This window comes from Tamandua tetradactyla, chromosome 13 (assembly GCF_023851605.1).
Source record: "Tamandua tetradactyla isolate mTamTet1 chromosome 13, mTamTet1.pri, whole genome shotgun sequence".
Taxonomy (NCBI): domain Eukaryota; kingdom Metazoa; phylum Chordata; class Mammalia; order Pilosa; family Myrmecophagidae; genus Tamandua; species Tamandua tetradactyla.
This window is the reverse complement of record NC_135339.1, coordinates 90,458,384-90,476,191: the sequence shown is the minus strand read 5'-3', so window position 1 is coordinate 90,476,191 and position 17,808 is coordinate 90,458,384. Positions and strand designations below refer to the sequence as shown.

General features: G+C 47.6%; 1 protein-coding gene across 2 annotated transcripts; it reads left to right on the top strand.

Annotated features, from left to right (window-relative positions):
• The first annotated feature begins 240 nt into the window (after window positions 1-240).
• Window positions 241-16,982, top strand: CLRN3 (clarin 3). 2 transcript variants are annotated; one of them, XR_013161811.1, is made up of 4 exons: window positions 241-597; window positions 7,310-7,489; window positions 12,127-13,316; window positions 15,014-16,982. XR_013161811.1 is itself a non-coding variant. In XM_077126403.1 (3 exons), the coding sequence occupies exons 1-3, from the start codon at window positions 369-371 to the stop codon at window positions 12,396-12,398; spliced, it is 681 nt and encodes a 226-aa protein (XP_076982518.1). In that variant the 5' UTR covers window positions 241-368; the 3' UTR covers window positions 12,399-16,982. The 2 variants fall into 2 exon arrangements, 1 of the variants encoding a protein (XP_076982518.1); XM_077126403.1 differs by having other exon boundaries at window positions 12,127-16,982.
• Window positions 16,983-17,808: the final 826 nt, after the last annotated feature.

Sequence of the window (17,808 nt, the reverse complement as noted above, 5' to 3'; positions counted from 1 at the left end):
GGAATTCAGTTCCTATTTTGACATGGTAGGCTGAACTTGCTTCCAAGACAAGAGAGAGGTTATACATTAATTGTGTGGTTGAGGAAGTCTCTGGGATGAGCATGCCTACTCCTTGTTTTCTGCTGGTTGACTGTACCCATAGCAACCCTTCACCCCAGACCAAAGTTCAGTGACTGTAAAATGTTTATGACCATGATCATAGGTCAATGTTCATTAGCAGAACCCTTCCCACGAAGAACAAGGCTTTATATTTTACGACAAAGGGTTAGACTCCATTTTCAAATACTGGACTCCAAATGATAGAGTGAAAAAAAAATTTTAAAAACGTTTTTCATTTTTGAACCTTGGAGATTCATTTTTCCAAGAAAATGCCTACAACAAAAAAAACACTGATGTTCTTATCGAGTTTTTTCTCAAGCTTTGGGTCTTTCGTTGTGATTTGCTCTATGCTTGCGACACAAATGTGGATCACCAGTACAATCGCCATCAGTGACTTTGCCTCCAATGGCAGCATTGTCATCACTTACGGACTTTTTCGTGGTGAGAGTGTCCAAGAATTGGATCAAGGACTTATGGAATCAGACAAAGCTTTTGAAGGTAAATGATAAAATAATTTGAGTGGATAGGCTGAGCTCGAATTAACTGGGTGTGATTCATTTCATGCTATAGTTGGGCCAAAATAACTGTTCAAAATGATTTCTTCTTAAGCTTGTGTTAGGCTATGGATGTGAACAGACATTTTAATTTAGAAAACTCACCGTATCGTTATTTTACCTTTCTTGGTTCTAGCTGTGTCTCTTCACACAATCATCTAAATCATTTTAGCAGTGGCTGTGTTTAAATGGTACCTACCAAGGTTATCGACAAGTAAATAATTAAGTAAGAATAGGTAGTAGCAAGATGGTATCTAATAGCCGTCAGGAATAGCAGTTTAAATATATTAACTGTAGATTATTAGCTGGAATGGTAGCCTTTCTGTTAAGAATCTCATTAGGCACATACATGTGAAAGAATAAAGTGGAAAATACAGCCGGTTTCTTCTTCCTATTTTTCAAGTTTACTTCTTTAACTGATTTGAATTTGCATTCTTACCTCCAAAGTATCTCATTGTTGTTGGACCTGATGTTAAATTTCCATTAATTCCATTAATTTTATTTATAAGAATTCCTGAAGTTTTTTATCAACCTCAATGGATGGAAAATAAAAATTCATTGAGAATGTTGGCTTGTTAGCTATTTATTTGAATTTCAAAATATATACCATTATACTTTTCTAAATTTAAAACACCTATGAATTACTTAAAACTAAACTTAAATTGTTTAGTGCTGAAGATTCTGTAGATTTAAATGCAGCATGTTAAATGGACTTTGCTTTGAACAAGTGTTGCATGCAGGTATTATAGGGCATTTTCAGTGTCCTGCAGTCATTACAACTTGACTTAAAGGTACACATGATCTTCCATCTTGTACAAATGTGATATTTATTTCTCTTGTAATAAATAAAGATAGGAGCTTGAGCTGTAGGCAGTAACTCTAGGTGTGTAGTTTGTTTCTGACTTTGTTAATGAAATGATTTCCAAAGCAACATCTTTATAATTCCCAGCTGCTGTTTAGACGTCTGCCAAGTTGATATTTCAGCAGCACTCCTTCCCCATTCTCGGGCATCAGCCTCAGCTTCCCCTAAGGAACCTTCACTCTACATCGACCAGAAACTAGGACTTCCAAAGAGTCAGTCATCATTTCAGTTACGTGCCTCATATTTTCCATACCAAAAAGTGTACTAGTTTCTGAATCCCCAGATACCTTTGAAAAATTTTATGTTTGATAGAAAGCCTACAATTGCTTTTTTTTTTTATCTTCATGCAGCATCTGTTTGGGACCAGGTGGATTCTGAAATAAATGATCAGCGGAAGCTCTGATGAGTTATGCTCAGGGAAGGTCCAGAGAAGGCAGGTCAGGTCAGGAAGTGGCACTGAAACCCCGTGTGAAGACACGGAAGTGTGGTCTCCAATGAGAGTGCTTGAAGGGGATCCCAGTAATCACAGAGTCTTTCCTGTGCATGTCCAGGACTGCCCTGAGGCGGGTGGAGGCCCTGGCAGCCTGTTGGGGAGAGCACAAAGTAGCTGGAATACCTGCATTTGCTTTGCCTGTATTTGCTGCCCTGGAGCTCCTTTCCAGCCTCCAGAAACTTAGGCAGATGCACCACCCCCAGTTGATGCAGGGACTGAGCAAGCGCTCTGGTTAGCATCTGCTAAGGAGCCTTCGAATCTAGAGGGTTTTCATTGCAGATGATTTTTAGTAATCATTGAACCTGCAAAACTTGCTAACAACTCTCTTTCATAGGGAGAAGTCACATGATAGCAGGCATATGATGTGATGCTCAGCTGCTTAAGAGTCACAAATGCTTTACAGGAGAGCAGATTGCAATATTTATAGTGTGGCACGGACACTCTCCTTCTGGCTTCTCATGACCACACTGGGCTTATTTCAAAACAGGAAGCAATCATTGGCGGTGCAGTAAAACTCCAACGAACACTGCCCTCCTGCCCAGTACCAATGGATGGACTTTCCATTGGAGAAGTTAAGCTGGTCAGCCTCTTGTATAGGGTGATTTCAGTGAAAATCTTCTAAGACCAATGAATATTGCAAAGCTCTGCTACTTTTTTTTTTTTTTTGCATAGGACTTTTCACAATGTTCCGATTCCGGTTGTAGATTTTGAAATGAAAGAGCAGAATGATGAGACAATGGCTGATTATGGAAGTGCCAAAGCAGTGCAGCCAACTGTAGGTCAATTTGGGGAGGAAAGCAGTTCAGCCAAACCTATTGAGGAAATTCTCTAATGTGTAATTAGATTGCTCGGCCGGCTCAGGCTGACCGGGGGATTTACCAGTCCCCTCTAGATGCATGCCAGTTTGCCAAACATCCAGACAACTGAGGACTCTGCCTGTGCTATTCTGAGAATTCCGGATATCTTTATTTCAGTTCAAAAAGCTTTACCAAGTGGCTGCTGTGGGAGTGAGGGGTTTGCAGACTGGGAGGGACTGTCTGTGGCTTCTGGCCTTAGTGGGTATGCACGAGACCCACCATCAGTTAGATTCCACTCCCTGTCCTTGGTGCAGGGGCAAAGGGAGGAGCAGGTCACCCTAAGAACCGGTGTGGGGAAGGTGGGTCTGCAAAGTGCCCTTGGAGGACAGACCATCTGAGCTGAATCTTGGAAAGGAAGATGGTAGAAGGATATTGGCTACCTCTGCTGTGCCCTCTCTTTGCTTTGGGGTCTCGGATGCTGCATAAACACTGTTCTCGAAAAGAAGACAGCCCCTTAACTTTGTGAAAATGTAGTCAAAGTCCAAGGGGTGAAACGCGTAATCCTTCTCACCCTGGCAATGATGGAGTTGTGAATCCCTTGCACTAGGATATGGAGTTCCTCGGAGTGCATATCCCCCACGCCAACACGCCGACTGAAACATATATTTTTACAGAATCACTTTGATGGGGAAAGTTTTATTGAAGATGTTTCCGTTCACATAACACTGGGTCTCTTTGTTCTTGGTTCCAAGATGGTTGGGTTTGTAGGTTCCTTGTCCTTTGAGCCACCACTTTGCCTGCAGCTGTGCTGCCCAGACTCAGGCTGAGTCAGCTGGGAGGGACTCGACCCCCTCCAGACCAATTAAACCGGACTGTCTGGGGTGGCCTGACGTTCCTATTTTTAAACATGCTTCCAGGTGGTGCTAATACAGGATGCTCCTAATTCAGAGCTGAACACCACCAGCTTCCACCGCGGCCAAGGGCTAGATTGACCGGCAGGCGTCACCGTATTGGGTATTGTTTTTCAGCTCCCTGATGCTGAAGTCATTTATAAGACCAAGCTCCTGACACGACCCTACAGACAACTGAGGCAGCCTGAGCGAAGGCCCTGGAGCTTGGCTGGCCTTTCAACTAGCAGTTTCACCCCAATCTGGCTTCCCCCTGCCCACCGTCGCCTTTGTCTACCCACCCCTGCTTGTTCTCGGGAAACTTAAAATTGTGCTATTAGCCTGAGCTAAAAATAAAGAGGAAAACAAATCTGCTGCAAAAACCCAGAATTAATTGCAGAGAAAAGAACAAATGGTGTCAATTTTTCCCAAGTTCATGAGCCCTTTCCTGACGGCCCCCACCCCTACCCCTCACCCCCTCACCCCCCACACAAAACAGATTATTTTTCTGGCAAGGACCTGCATGCCATGTGCTCCCAGAGCTGTCTGGTACACTGCAGTTTGGCGAGGGTAGGGGACAGAAAAGGCCGCCCCTGCGTTCAGGCCACTCTCCTCTCCAAGAGAGTCCTGGAGGCTGCAGACACCTTCTGGAGAGCTCCCAGGTCACCCTCTGAGATCTTCCAGTTTAGTGAGCACCAATGGCTGGAGGCCCTCCTCCCGGCACGGAGGGGACACTCAGCATGGATCTGTGGAATGAATGAATGAATGGAGATATGTGCACACATGCATCACTATTGCTGACCCTTGTGTTCTTTCTGTTCTGAAGTTATTATTGAAAAAAATTTTTGCAATGACCATTCTTAGGCACAAATCTTTGTCCAATCTCTGATGATTTCTTTGCTTAGATTTCTGGAAATGAGTCAAAGTATGTGAAATTAACTGTGTCGGTTGCTATGTTCACCCGTTAGAAAAAGTTGTAACAATTTGTCCTCCTCTGAGTACATCTTACTACTTCCTCACAGCATTGTGTATTATTGGGAAATGGATGACTTTTTTTTCAACAGACTCTGGGCATCCATCCAATGGTGAGCAAAGCAAACATGCCCACCACCTGGAGCTCATCATCTGGCCACTCTAGTGAGAAAGTCAAGGAATTAATCTCACATAAAAAGGTACACACTCTCCAAGAAAAGTACAGGATGTTCGCACGCAGGTACAATATCACCTTATACAATAAAAGGCAGTGCCCAACATGCTATGAATGTCTAGTATTTCAAAATCTGATCTGCTCTCCACCTGGGGGAGGTCCTCTGAGGATCAGAAATGACAGTTTATAAATGATTAGCTGCTTCACAGAGAGGAAGTGGGGGCACAAAGACCCACAACATGTCACTTATGCGCCCTCAATTTCTAAGGACCTGGAGAAAAACAGAGCTAGAAGCGCTGGAAGGCAAGTGGGGTCTGCAGGGGTTAAATCTCCCTATCTCGGGAGTCCCTCCTGCCCCCGCCCTCACCCCTCACCATGCCCACCCCCCTTGCCCTGTGACCCTCATCCCTGCAGCTCCTTCCTGCTACCCAGCTGCCTCGGCCCAGGCCACACTGTTCTTGGCCCCTTTTCCCTGGGCTGCCAAAATCAGCAGCAATTAGTTCCAATTGTGAGGGTGGCTCTCCCGATTCAAAAGCTTGCCCTCTAAAAGGGAGAAAGAGAACTGAATGTATTTGCTAATTTCGTAGGCAGAGAGCAGCTGTCAGATGTTAGTGAGGTTTATTGTTAGTTAATTCTTGCAAACTTCTCTGGGTTTTCAGCTTTCATTGTTTGAGCGCTAAGCCTGGAGCTGGAGCTGAGACATAGCTGTCATACCTCCGTGGCAGGGAATTGAGAATGCTGAAAAATAATTTTAAATAACAGCAGCTCAAATGGCGAGAAACAATCAGCTTAAGTTGACAATAGCAAAGTGGGGGTCAACAGTCTCCAATGGGGCCGCCTTTTGAAAAATCCTGTCTTGGAGATCTTCCCAAAAGTCAAAAGCAAAGCTAAACTCAACGGTGATTTTCTAACTTACTCTGGGAAAGTGAAGCATTAACCACACACGCATGTACATTTGCAGCTTTTAATAAAAAGTGCATAAAGCAGAAAACTCCTCCAGGGTACTTTTTTGGTGCTTTGAACATGACATTTTCCTTGTACTGCAATTGCAATTTTTCAGTGAAATACCCAATACCCGAAGTCACCAAACTTGGCTAAGGTGAAAGTTCATTCAGTCCCCAGTGGAGTTCTAATTAGATCCTGGACTTTCCCATTTCGTGCCCAAGGTAGAAGCTGGGTGAGCATGCAGTGCGAAAGAGCTCTTCCAGTGGTGACTAATGGACACATCTGTGCAGCATTCCACCCTGCGCCTTGGATTGGGTGTGTCCTGTTGGTTTCATTTTCTACTTCTGCTTGCTCTTTGGTATCACCCTCTACTCATTTCAGAATGGTGTGGGCTAAATTAAAGCAATGCAAATCCCCCCAACCATTGCATTTCCCCTATCAGAAAAAGACACAGGAGGCTCAGTCCAAAGTCGGGGCCTTCATAACATCCAGTTCCCCCATCCCCCCAACACCGAGGGCAGACAGCCCCTGCAGAAGGCAAGTGGTGGGCTGACCCCACCCAGCCCCACCCAGGTGAGGCAGGAGGAGGTGACTGGCATACCCACCTCTTTAATCTAACCAGCACGCTGTTTTAGAGTTACCTGGGGCGCTTAGCTAAGAGAGGTGCGCTGAGAATTTATCCAAGTTCTAAAGGTCATTAGCAGAAATTATGAAACAGAGCATCACCACCAAGCGCCAGGATGTGCCCGTGTGTTGGCTGACCCTGCCCCCCCTCACTGAGTACATCGTTCTCCACGCCGCCCTGCTGATAACTCACCCCCCTCCTGTCCCTCTGTCCTCTCATGGGCTTTCCAGGGGTGAGTGGCTGGTGTGTGAGCCAGCTCCCACGTTGCCTCTCTCCTGCCCTCTTTGCTTTCTCACCCCCCCTTTCTTTTCTACCCTTTCTCACTGCTGTGTCCTTCCTCTTGCTATCACACCCCCACCTGCTGCCTCTCGCTGCAACTTCCCTGGCTTGTCCCTACCCCAGTCCCCTCTTCCTGGAGGCTCCTAGCTCTGGGCTCAGCACAACCTGGTGCCCTCGGGGTCACTTCGCTTGCTAGGTGAGCATCTTTATGGAAAGGCACCTTGGCCACCAGCCCCTCAGGATGTTCTTAGGATGCCTGATCACAGACTCAGCTGGTCACATCTTTTCTGTGTCCACTGTCTGTCCAATGGGAGGGAAATTTACCACCCCATAAAGCACTGTTGATTAAAAACAAAATATGCTGAGCTGACAGAATTACAACACTCAAACAGAGAGCCAGTAGACTCCTGCACAGGCGTTTTCCCATCTTATGTTAAGAAAAGATAGGCAAGTTTTACAGAATGCGGTTGGCACTTAGAAGAATTCGGCTCGCCTGTTCCTTTCTACTAAGTGTCTGGGAGAGCAGACCCGGGAAGGAGCACGGGGCCTGCGGGCCGGGGAGCCTGGGGCCTGGAGTGGGCATTTATGGTTCGTGCACTCACTTATCAAACTTTGTTTCAGTTTTAGGAATATTGAACAACTCTTCCCAAAAGACCCTGCATTGGGTGGTTATCTTGTCCCTGGTCCTCAGCCTGTCCACAGCACTGCTGAGTTCTGGGTTTACCTTCTACAACAGCATCAGCAACCCCTACCAGACCTTCCTGGGCCCCGTGGGCGTCTACACCTGGAGCGGCCTCAGCGGTGAGTCGTGGGGAGAAGGAAAGCACTGCTGGGGAGTCTACGGCCCCTCTGCCTCTCTGCCCCCCTCCAATGCACACGCTTCCGGCCAGGGGCTATTATGAAAACCTCTGTGCTGGGCTTCACACTAGGAACTGGGTTTTATTTTCTTCAAGCTGCCTCCCTGATTGAGCATCTCTTGGAAATAGAATTCTGTTGCAAATGCACTGGAGGCAGGTAAAGAGTACTGTGAGGAGAAGGCATTGAAATATGTAATTTTTAAATTTACTTTTGAGTATCTAATATGACAAGTTAAAGCAAAATACACACAGATCCACAGAGCATTCGCTGAGCCTCTGCGTGTGCTTAACTCCAAATTAGGCCCCTTGAGATGTATGGAAGTCACACACACGTGGGCACACACACTTGGAATTGCTTCTTCTCGCTGCCATATGCATATATTCCCCGTGGGCTCAACTCCAAGCATCCAAGTGAACCCCGTCGGTCATGGCTATGCACAGAAAACCACAATCCTGTCATTCAGGATATCTGGGGCCCTCACCCTTCTTGTGGGGTCCCTGTGAGCTCTGGGTGACACTGTGTTGCTGCTAGGTTATTTGAGGGGTGTGTGGAGTGGGATTGCTGGGGTGGGGGATGGAGCTAGGATGGAAAGTGGATCACAACTTGCCTCTGCTCTGGCCAGAGTCAGGGCCTCTCTGGCTTGTCCAGCCTCCCTCCAAGACCCTACCCCTGCCAAGTTAGGGGTTCTCCTAACCACTCCCTCTCCACACCCAAACCTGACCCCAGGAGTAGGCCTGAGGAGGCCTGTCCAACGAAAGGGGTGTTCCATGTCAGTTCCAGGCGGTTCATTTAACAGAGACAAGAAACTTCCATGCACAGGAAAGCTGCTCGGAATGTCTGGGGAGGAACTTGGGGCAGCTTCATCCTTTGCTTCCGTGGGAGGCCCCCTCGTCATGAGCCGGGGCTGGAAGAGGCCCTTGCATGCTGTGAGAAGCTCAGAAACAGTCCCTCTGATGTGTCACTGGTCAGTCTACATTATAACAACTTCTCTTGTGGCCAGTGTGAGGCCACTGAACTCAGAGCCGGGAAAGGCCAGTGTGAGCTGATGTGGGGAGCCCTGCCTCTCACCATGCAGGGATGCCTTCAAAGTAGCAGGGGCACTCTTGATAATGAAGTCAGGACAACAGGTGAAAATTGGAGTGTCCTGGGCACCTCTGGACACATGCCCAGTCCATAGTCCCAGCTCAGCCCAGGGATTTTGGTGTCAGGTTGATTTAGCCAATTCCTGCATGAATGGCCTTTTCCTTCCTTTCCATGTTTTTGTTAAGTGGTGGTAAAAACACGTCCCCAGGTGCAATGAGCTTCCAGTATGGGTGACGTGTGACAGTCCCATGGATTTAGAGTAAGTCCTTCCCATCTGACAGCAGAGCTACCCAAGTGTCAGGCAGGCTAAGGAACTTGCTTATGAACTCAGACATTCTGACTCAAATGCCAGAATCATTCACTAAGCTATTTTTATGATTACAGTTTGTCTCTGTCACCTAAACCAACAGCTGGATCATTTGGTGCTAGTTGGTGGGCAAAAACTGGATCATTTAAAATTTATTTTTGCTCATGAAATGACAAGCCTGGGGAAGCAGTAGCTTCAGGTACAGCTGGATTCAGGGTCTCTAGCCATGCCATCAGAACGCTCTTCCTACGCCTGGCTCCGTCTCTTGATTTCCTCGGTACTCCCCCCACTTTTAGGTAGCCAGGCTCTTCCTCGTTAAGGTGAGACGCTGCTGGCCTCTCTAGCCTATGCCCACTTTCAGCAAACCCAGAGGAAAATCTGGGCTCCCTGGAGGAAAATGCAGGAGAAGGAGGGGACCAGCAGCAGAACAGCGAGCGAGCACAGACCCAGCACTGCCTGCGTCTACACCCTGCGAGGGCTCAAAACCCAGCCCTTGGCCGCACCAAGAAGGAAACAGTTTTCTGCAAAGCCGAGCCTTCCTCAGCAGCTGAGAGCAGGCTGACCTTGCACATGGCAGACCCCAAAGCTGTGGCTGGAGGAGAAAGATGAATAAATGGGGTCACTGGAAAAAGGGCCTGAGGCCGCCTTCTTCCTTTCCCACCTACTTCTAATGACAAAGATTGTTTGACAGAGAGAGAATTCATGGCACATTCCTTCCCCCAGCTCAGGGACAAGTTCTAACACAGAGAGAGGGGCAAGTAGGTGGGCAGAAAAATAATCCGAAGCATTGATGTGTTGGGAGGAGACAAATTCTGATGGAGCCCTGCAGGGGAATCTTTGTTCAGCTTTTGGCTTTGACTTTGCATCTGGCTTCCGCTAAGGGGCCCTTGCAGCCTCCTCCACCCCAGTGCTTTGCCCTCTGGAGACTCTTGAAGGCTGGAGAACTTATAGAAAACTCTGTTTTCTATAAACTCTGTTTTTCTATAAAACTCTGTTTTTCTATAACCCGGAAAACCCAGGTTTTCTATAAACCCAGAACCTCAGTCTTTGAGGAATCCTTGCCTTAGGTCTTCAAGCTGGGGGGGGGGGGGGTAGGGGCAGAGGGCAGGTTAACTTCAGGGGTGTCCTGGGGTTAGCTTCACGGGTGCTGCCGACCCCTGTGGGGGCTGGGTTTGGGCAATTCTCCTTTGCTGGCAGATACATGGGTACGGTCCCCAGGGGAAAAGAGGAGGTGGGCTTCGCGATAGAGCAGGAGCTGTTCTACTTTGAGGAGAGTGAATGGCAATGCCTCCTTGTGTGCCCCTGTGCCCTCTGACCCCAGCCTGCCCTCTGCCCCACCCTGGCCTGAGACACCCAAGACTCAGTTGGGAGACAGTGGGGTCCCAGGCATCCCACCCACAGGGGCGGGCCAGTCAGCTGAGCATCCGGAGCTCCTCCTGCTCCCTGGGGCTCCTCCAGGCCTGCCTAAGTGGTTGGGGTCCAGGAAGCTGAAGGAGCCAGGTGGTTAGGGGCAGAGAAAGTCCCTGCCACTGGGCCTCCTGTCCCTAAAGGGAACTGCCTCAGCTTGGCCTTTGTGGGGTGGTCCTTCCTGGTTTAAATCAAAGCTATAGGCGTCCCCTTTAGAAAAAGTGTTTAACCCTGTATTCACCCTGTTCCTTTGTGATGATGCTTTTACAAGAACCTTCACAAGCACATAATGAAGGATAATTAAGGCACAGGGAGAGCGTCAGAGGCGGGGGCTTTTGTAGGTACAAATTATTAAGAAAGAAAATCATTAAGTCAAAGATGAAAGTGTACCATCAAGGGCCGGTAAAGCATTTTCCTTGCACACACACATACACACACCATCTAATTAAGGTCCTTTGGGGGGCCATTTGGAGGGCACCCCTGGGCATGGGCCATGGCCGGGTCGTGTCTGACTCCAGGAGTTAATGTCAGGGGGCGAGGAGTCCCGTGGAGTGGGTCCTGAAGGACTTTTGTCCTTGGGGTTTCCCTGGTGGCCTCGAGTGCTGGGAACCTGCGACGGCCACAGCCTGGCTGTGCTAGTCCCTGTGCCTAAGCACCAGCCTTCTCTCCCCTTTGGAGGATGTGAACTGGGGCCCGCCAGGCCCCTCAGCCTGCCCTCCTTGTCCAGTGTGGCCAGGGCAGCTCTGAAAGCTCAAACCCAGGACTGCTCTCTAAGGCAGTGCAGTGTGCTGAATACAAAAGGGAAGATAAAAAGTGAAAAACCATCTTAGGTGGCAGGAGCAGGAGCTGTTCTACTTTGAGGAGAGTGAATGGCAATGCCTCCTCATGTGCCCCTGTGCCCTCTGACCCCAGCCTGCCCTCTGCCCCACCCTGGCCTGAGACACCCAAGACTCAGATGGGAGACAGTGGGATCACAGGCATCCCACCCACAGGGACGGGCTAGTCAGCTGAGCATCTGGAGCTCCTCCTGCTCCCTGGGGCTCCTCCAGGCCTGCCTAAGTGGTTGGGGTCCAGGAAGCTGAAGGAGCCAGGTGGTTAGGGGCAGACAGGAGTCGGGGCAATTTCATAAACGATGCCAACAGTGGCTCCCCTGGGTGTGGTGTGAGCTGGTGTTTGAGGCTTTGGGGGCCGGAGGGGGATCCCATCTTCTATTTCCAATGCTCAGAAGCCTCGGGATCTCCCCCCGAGCTGGCCTCACCTCCCTCGCTGCCGGGACCGCCGAGCTCAGTGTGCACCCTGCAAATTTGCCTGCGCAGCCTCCTCTGCTTGAAACTGTTTTCCTTCCTCATCCTTCCCAGCTCATTTTCACCCATCCGGTCCTCTTAGCCAGTTTCTCTAGTGACTTTCCTGTTCCTTCCTTCTTTCACTCATACATTCAGCATGTCTACTATGTGGTTGCCCTAGGCAGTGGGCTGACTGATATCTCATTTGACCATCATCACCATCATTATTATTAGTAATTACACCTCACAGCCCCTTCTGAAAGGATTTGAGCCGGATTTGTGCTCTTGGTCAGACGCTGCCCTGCACCATTCTCAGCACCATGTGCTTAGAGCCTGGTATGTGTCTTACATTTCTTTTGTATTTGTTCTAATGCCTAAAGAGTGCCAGCCCAGCATCGGTATTCAATAAATGCCCAGAGAGTGCATATTCCATGAAGAAAATAAGTGACATTAAAAATATGAATTGCCATCTCATTAACAGAAGTTAATTTTTTTTTCAGCATCCTTTATTTTCCTGACCATGATCCTATTTGTGGGGAACACACAGTCCAATCACCTCTCAGAAGAACTGTCCCAGGTACTTTACCCAAAGGTCACTCATAAAGGAGTGACCCACCATTACGGGTACTCATTTTGGCTCATGTTGCTCGTCATTCTTCTAAATATCGTCACCATCATCATCATCATTTTCTACCAGAAGGCCAGATACCAGCGGAAGCAGGAGCAGAGGAAGCCAATGGAATATGCGCCAAGGGATGGAATTTTATTCTAAGGAGATGTTTCTATGTCAGCTCCCCAGTCGCTGGGTAGCCTGTCTGGACAATCGGCATGGTGAATTGAAGCCCTGCTTGACTGTCATTTTGCAATCATTTTCATTATCTCATAGCAGTATGCTATTCAGAAACATCTACCCATTGAAGAGGGTCCCAAACGGTTGGAGAAGACGGATGGGAAGAGGCTGCCATCCCATGTAACATACAAAGCTTTAGAGTGATTATTAGCTGATGGGCCTTTGAGATCTGGTCTCGTTATTTCAATTAAAAAGGCATTTGTTAGACACCTCCTCTGAGTAGCTCAAAGCACGTTACCACGTATGACCTCGTTGTCCTCGGGAAGGACCGGGTGTCACCATCTCCATTCTATGAATGAGGATTTCTGGGTACAGAAGGATCAGAACGTGTCTTTCCAGGACCGGTTATTGGAGACAAAAGGTGATATTTGGAGGTAAATGACCTGGTCTCTGCATCCTTAGTTGCTGACGGAACTAGAGTCCAGCATTGGGTAGAGGTACTGAATCTGTGACCCTCATACCAACTTTTGAGATTCAGGAATGGATTTCTCAGAGGGAAGAGACTAGGAAGTAGAAAGCAGGTCAAGGAGAGGGAAAAATTATAGCCTTGTAGTCTACACAGTAAGAAGGCTAAATACTATATTTTTGAATGAAAAGAATTGTAGTGTATTCAGTAAAAATGGAAATGAAACATTACGGCAAATTCTAGCAACCAGCCCATCAGCCAAGCCTCAGTGAGTTTCTGCAGTGTAGACACAGGTGTAGTTGGTCAGATGGAAGTGTGTCACCCACCCGCAGCCTCAGGAAGAAATGGGTGAGAACACTGTGGTTTGCAGGCATTCCTGGAATCAGGACCAGACCAGACAATGGAACCCGGGGCTTGGTAGCCTCTAAGAGCAGGTGGGTGAAATGGGTTCATGGTTTCATCAGAAGGTAGTGGGCAACCAGGAAAATTAAGAAAGCACCAGAATGGATTTGACCTACTTTGTCAGCAGGATGTATTCCCAGAAAATCACTTTGGGCATATTTTGAGCTTGAATGTCTCACAAATTAGCTAGGTCGAATACCAAAGAATTCTAAACTAATCATTTTTCACATCTTGATGGAATGAATCGAAAGGAGCAGAATTCCCTTGTTGAAATTTGCAAGGCAGAAGCTCTTTGGATAAAAAGATGTACCATTTGCAAAACTAAAAGGAATTAGTGGCCCTTGTTCTTTTTTTTCCTGCTTTGTTCTTGTGTTGTTTCTTTTCTTTCGTAAATCCGTCTTAGAAATAATATTTTTCATTTAAGAAGTTGAATTGAAATTGAGTGCTTGCAATGTGGCAGGCTGCATGCTTCTCTGAGCACTGGGCTCCAGCGGTCAGTACAAGACATTTAAATTCTATTTAGGCAGGTAGTTTGTCCCAAAACTGTGCTCATGTTTTAAAATGAGTCATCTATAGCCTCTTACCCCCAAATCCTACCAATTCAAGTCCTACTAATATAACTTATTAAGAAAATTTGAGCACATTAAAAATATGATCTTCAACAGGGAACATTTTCTAAGTTCTTAGAAGCTATAAACATGTCTGTTCTTTGTAGGTTTGAATTTTACATCAGATTTTGATAGTATAACCAATTGAGAGGAAAGAGATAAAAAAAAAACCCTCATGTAAACAATTAGGTATTAACGTAAATAATTTTGTATAAGGTAAAGAGCACTGCATTTACTCATCCCAGCATCTGAGCAGAGCTTGGTTTCTTTAGGGAACGAATTGTCTTGATCTTTTTGTCACAGATGAGATTTATGGAACCGTTTGAAATATAGGAATCAGGTCAAATGAGCCACGCTTCCCAGTGCGGGGAGATGAAGGGGACGGCCCCGCAGTCTGGTGGAAGGTGTTAAGGCAGTTGAACTAGCAGTGTGCACTCTGTGGGCACGCTGGTGAGCGAGAGCAAAGCTTGTGCACACTTCAAAGCACAGGCAGTGCCGACGGGGTCTCACATACCTCCCTGTCCCAGCTTCCCAGGTGGGCTCTAGGTGAACACCCACAGCACAATGGGGCAGATGGATATTTTTCTTTTTCAAGGAAAAAGTGCTGTTGGGTAGCAATTTGCTGTTTCAAAACCACTTAATAAATGTGTATTCTCTTACAATTGATGTAATAGAACCATCTGGAAACACTATTTTGAAGGGGTCCATGCTATTCTTTGCCATTAGATAGGACCCTTAATTAAGCCATGTGGTCTTATGTTGAAGTGAGTTAGTAAGTTGATCCATATTAGCAAAAGAAATAAATTATTTAAAATACTACCATCTTCAATTATATTTTTAAAAGACAATCTATGATGATAATTACAGGGAAATTAATACTCAGCACTTGGGCTCCTCCCAGCGAGTGGAGGCAAAGCACAGAGGGAGACACGAGGTAACCTCCAGGCAAGCTTTTCTCTGATTATAATAACAGTTATTATCATCATTATCTTCATTATCATTTTATTTGGTTGTCTCAACAAACCCTGTGGATGAAGCAGAACAGGGAGCATTGTTTTCTTGGTAGGACAACCGCATGTGTCACTTATTATAATAGCTATACATCCTTTGTGCCCTTGTAGCTTACATGAGGAGTCAAAGGTAGAGATTATTTCAAAGCAACCAACGGGAAGATACAGAGAAGGCAATTCTGAGCAACGCTAAAGAACCCCCATGCTTTTCTAGCAGCTCTCACTCAGTCTTGAGTCCTCAGTTGTGCCATCTGAGGCTGCTTTGGCCTCTCCAAGGTCCCGGGGACACACAGACGGATGCACAAAGGGAAACCGCCAAGTGAAGTCAAGGACTTTTGGGGCTCTCCTTCGTCCTCGTCATCTCCTGCCCAGTGGTCTTCTGTTTCTCCTTTGTTGGAACCAGCAATCCGGTGCAGACTTGCAGTCAGGCTCTGGGCTCTGGTACGAAGGCATCCTGCCGCCTGAGCTGGAAGTGACCACAGCAAGTGGGGGACAGGGACAGCTGGGAGTCGGGAGCCTCTGACTCTGACATCCCAGCCTGGAGAGAAGCCGGGGCTCTGTGGTCTCGGCGGTCATCTGGGCTCTCCTGTCCCTGGCACCTTGGCACTCTAGGTCCTTCGGTTAGAGATGTGGGAAGGCTGGCACCTCCTAGCAACTGCGGTGTTCCCAATTCCATCCCCAAAGGCCCCTGCCTCCAGGACTTGGGGACACGGGTGGAAGCTCCATTTGTAGACAGCCCTACCACCCCATCATCAGCTGTGGGGATCCTGCCTGCCTCTCTGTAAGCCTCTCTCTGATTAAAAAATAAATAGTAATAAATAACAGAAATGATCATCTGTGCTGGGTTAAGCAGAGATGTTCTGTTGTCCCACTGCCTGGGGTCTGCTACTCAGAACTTAGATAAGTTGACTTGGTTGAGCCTCACTTTAATCATCTGTGAAATGGGGATGATCTCTGTGGCTTTACCTACAGGGCTGTTGGGAGAATTAACCGTGATTAAGCGGTATACGACGGCCCCCAGAACCGACAGCCCCTCCCCTGCCCCCTCCTCCACTGGTTTGCTCAGACAAGGGTGCCCATTTTGTTTTAGATCTACCTTCAGCCTGGCCTTGGGCGCAAACTTGAGCTGGAGATGGCCCCGGCATGGCCCCCACTCCCATCTCCAGGGGAGGCAGCGGGTCAGCGACCAAAGGACCGAGGTGGTTGAGTTGTGATCTTACGACACACAGCATTAGGCCCTTGTTCTCCAGGTGGCCAAGGTCACTGCTTGGTCGCAGCTGCACTCAAGGAGGGCATGAGGTCTGTGCATGTCTCCACTCGGAAATGCCTCGTGGGGAATTGCACTGAAGGACACTATGGACATTTAATCACAGCACATCCTGCTGGCCTGAGTTCCTGATTCTGTTTATTGTGCATTTCCTGCAAAATGCCACCCAAAGACTCTTTGAAAAAAAAAATATGGCATCAATTAGGATTTCCAACAACTTTCTACTTGAAAATAAAAACAGCATTTCCGTGACCAATTTCAGAGTGTGAGTTTAATTGGAAAAATGTTTAAATGTTAAGTGAAAATAAAAATCTAGACAGAAATATGGTATTTTTATGACTATTGGTTTTAAATGAACTGTGTGAAAACCCAGCCCCAGTCCTCCCCACTGCCTCCCGACAAGAGGGGTAGACTTAAATTTTAACCTTGAACGTTGTAGGATGATCTACTCGACTGGTCAACCTGAATCCCACCACGTCAGCCCAGTGTCCCATCATGTGACTCACTCTCGCAGAAGTGCTTTCTTATTCCGTGCACTGGAGGCTGAACTGCACTCCCAGCGTTCCAGAAGAGGCGTTGAATCTGGTCCTCTTGGGACCGCCAGCAGCCGAGGCAGCTGTCAACTTCTCTCGTTTTCCGGGTGCCAGGCTCGAGGGCATGTCTGTGGTAAATGCTTTGCATGTGAGATTTCACTTGGTCCTGCTGGAGAAAGCTTGTGTTGGCTTATCCTTGACTCCATTTACAGGTGAGCTGCTGAGCCTCAGAGAGGGTAAGCACAGGAGCACAGCAGCACAGCACGGGGGAGGATGAGCTGGGGCACCACGCAGATCTCCCTGCCAGTGTCGCCCGAGAGGGCCGCAGCCAGGGCAGAGGACCTTCGGGGGAGACCCGTGCACACAAGAGGGCTGCAAGAGGGCTGAGGAGCACATCCAAGCCCCAGGGCTTGCCCCCTTTCGGGTATGTGCCATTCCAGATAACCAAGTCTGCAGGATTCGCGGGGTGTTCAATCCGGCAAACATTCGCCTCTAATTAAAATTTTAACCCTTTTCTCCAGTTGCTACTCACTTCACGTTATCGTTCTGTCTTTCTTAACGGATCAAGTACCTAACACAGACGCACCTATTCTTGGTGCCGTCATCACCATTTTAAGTACAGATCCTTATATTGATGTCAGCTGGCACGGTGGAGTAAGCACGTGCCTATGCATTGGGGACAGGTTTCAGTCACTACTCATTGAAAACAGTCATTGAGTACCTACTTCACCAAGTCTCGGAGGCAGGAGCCGGGGAGCTGGCAGTGCACACGCAGGCAGCGAGCAGCCGAGAGAGAAACGTGGAGGAGAACTGCTGGGGCTGTGGGAACCCCGGGAAGGGGAAACTAAATCAATCTGGGAAGGCTTCCTGGAGAAAGACGTGGCTTAATTCTCCCATAAGTGGTGAGCTTGAGCCAGGACGAAGAAGAGCCTTAGAGATTATCTAATGCAACCCACATTAGAGGTGCAGAGGAAACAGGAGTACACTGAGCTAAGGCATGGCATCCTCACTTGAAAAATGAAATATAAGGGTAGAAGAATATTTGGGAACTTCCAAGTTCTTTTTAATTTCTTGGAGTTCATTTTTTAATTAAACATTTACATAAA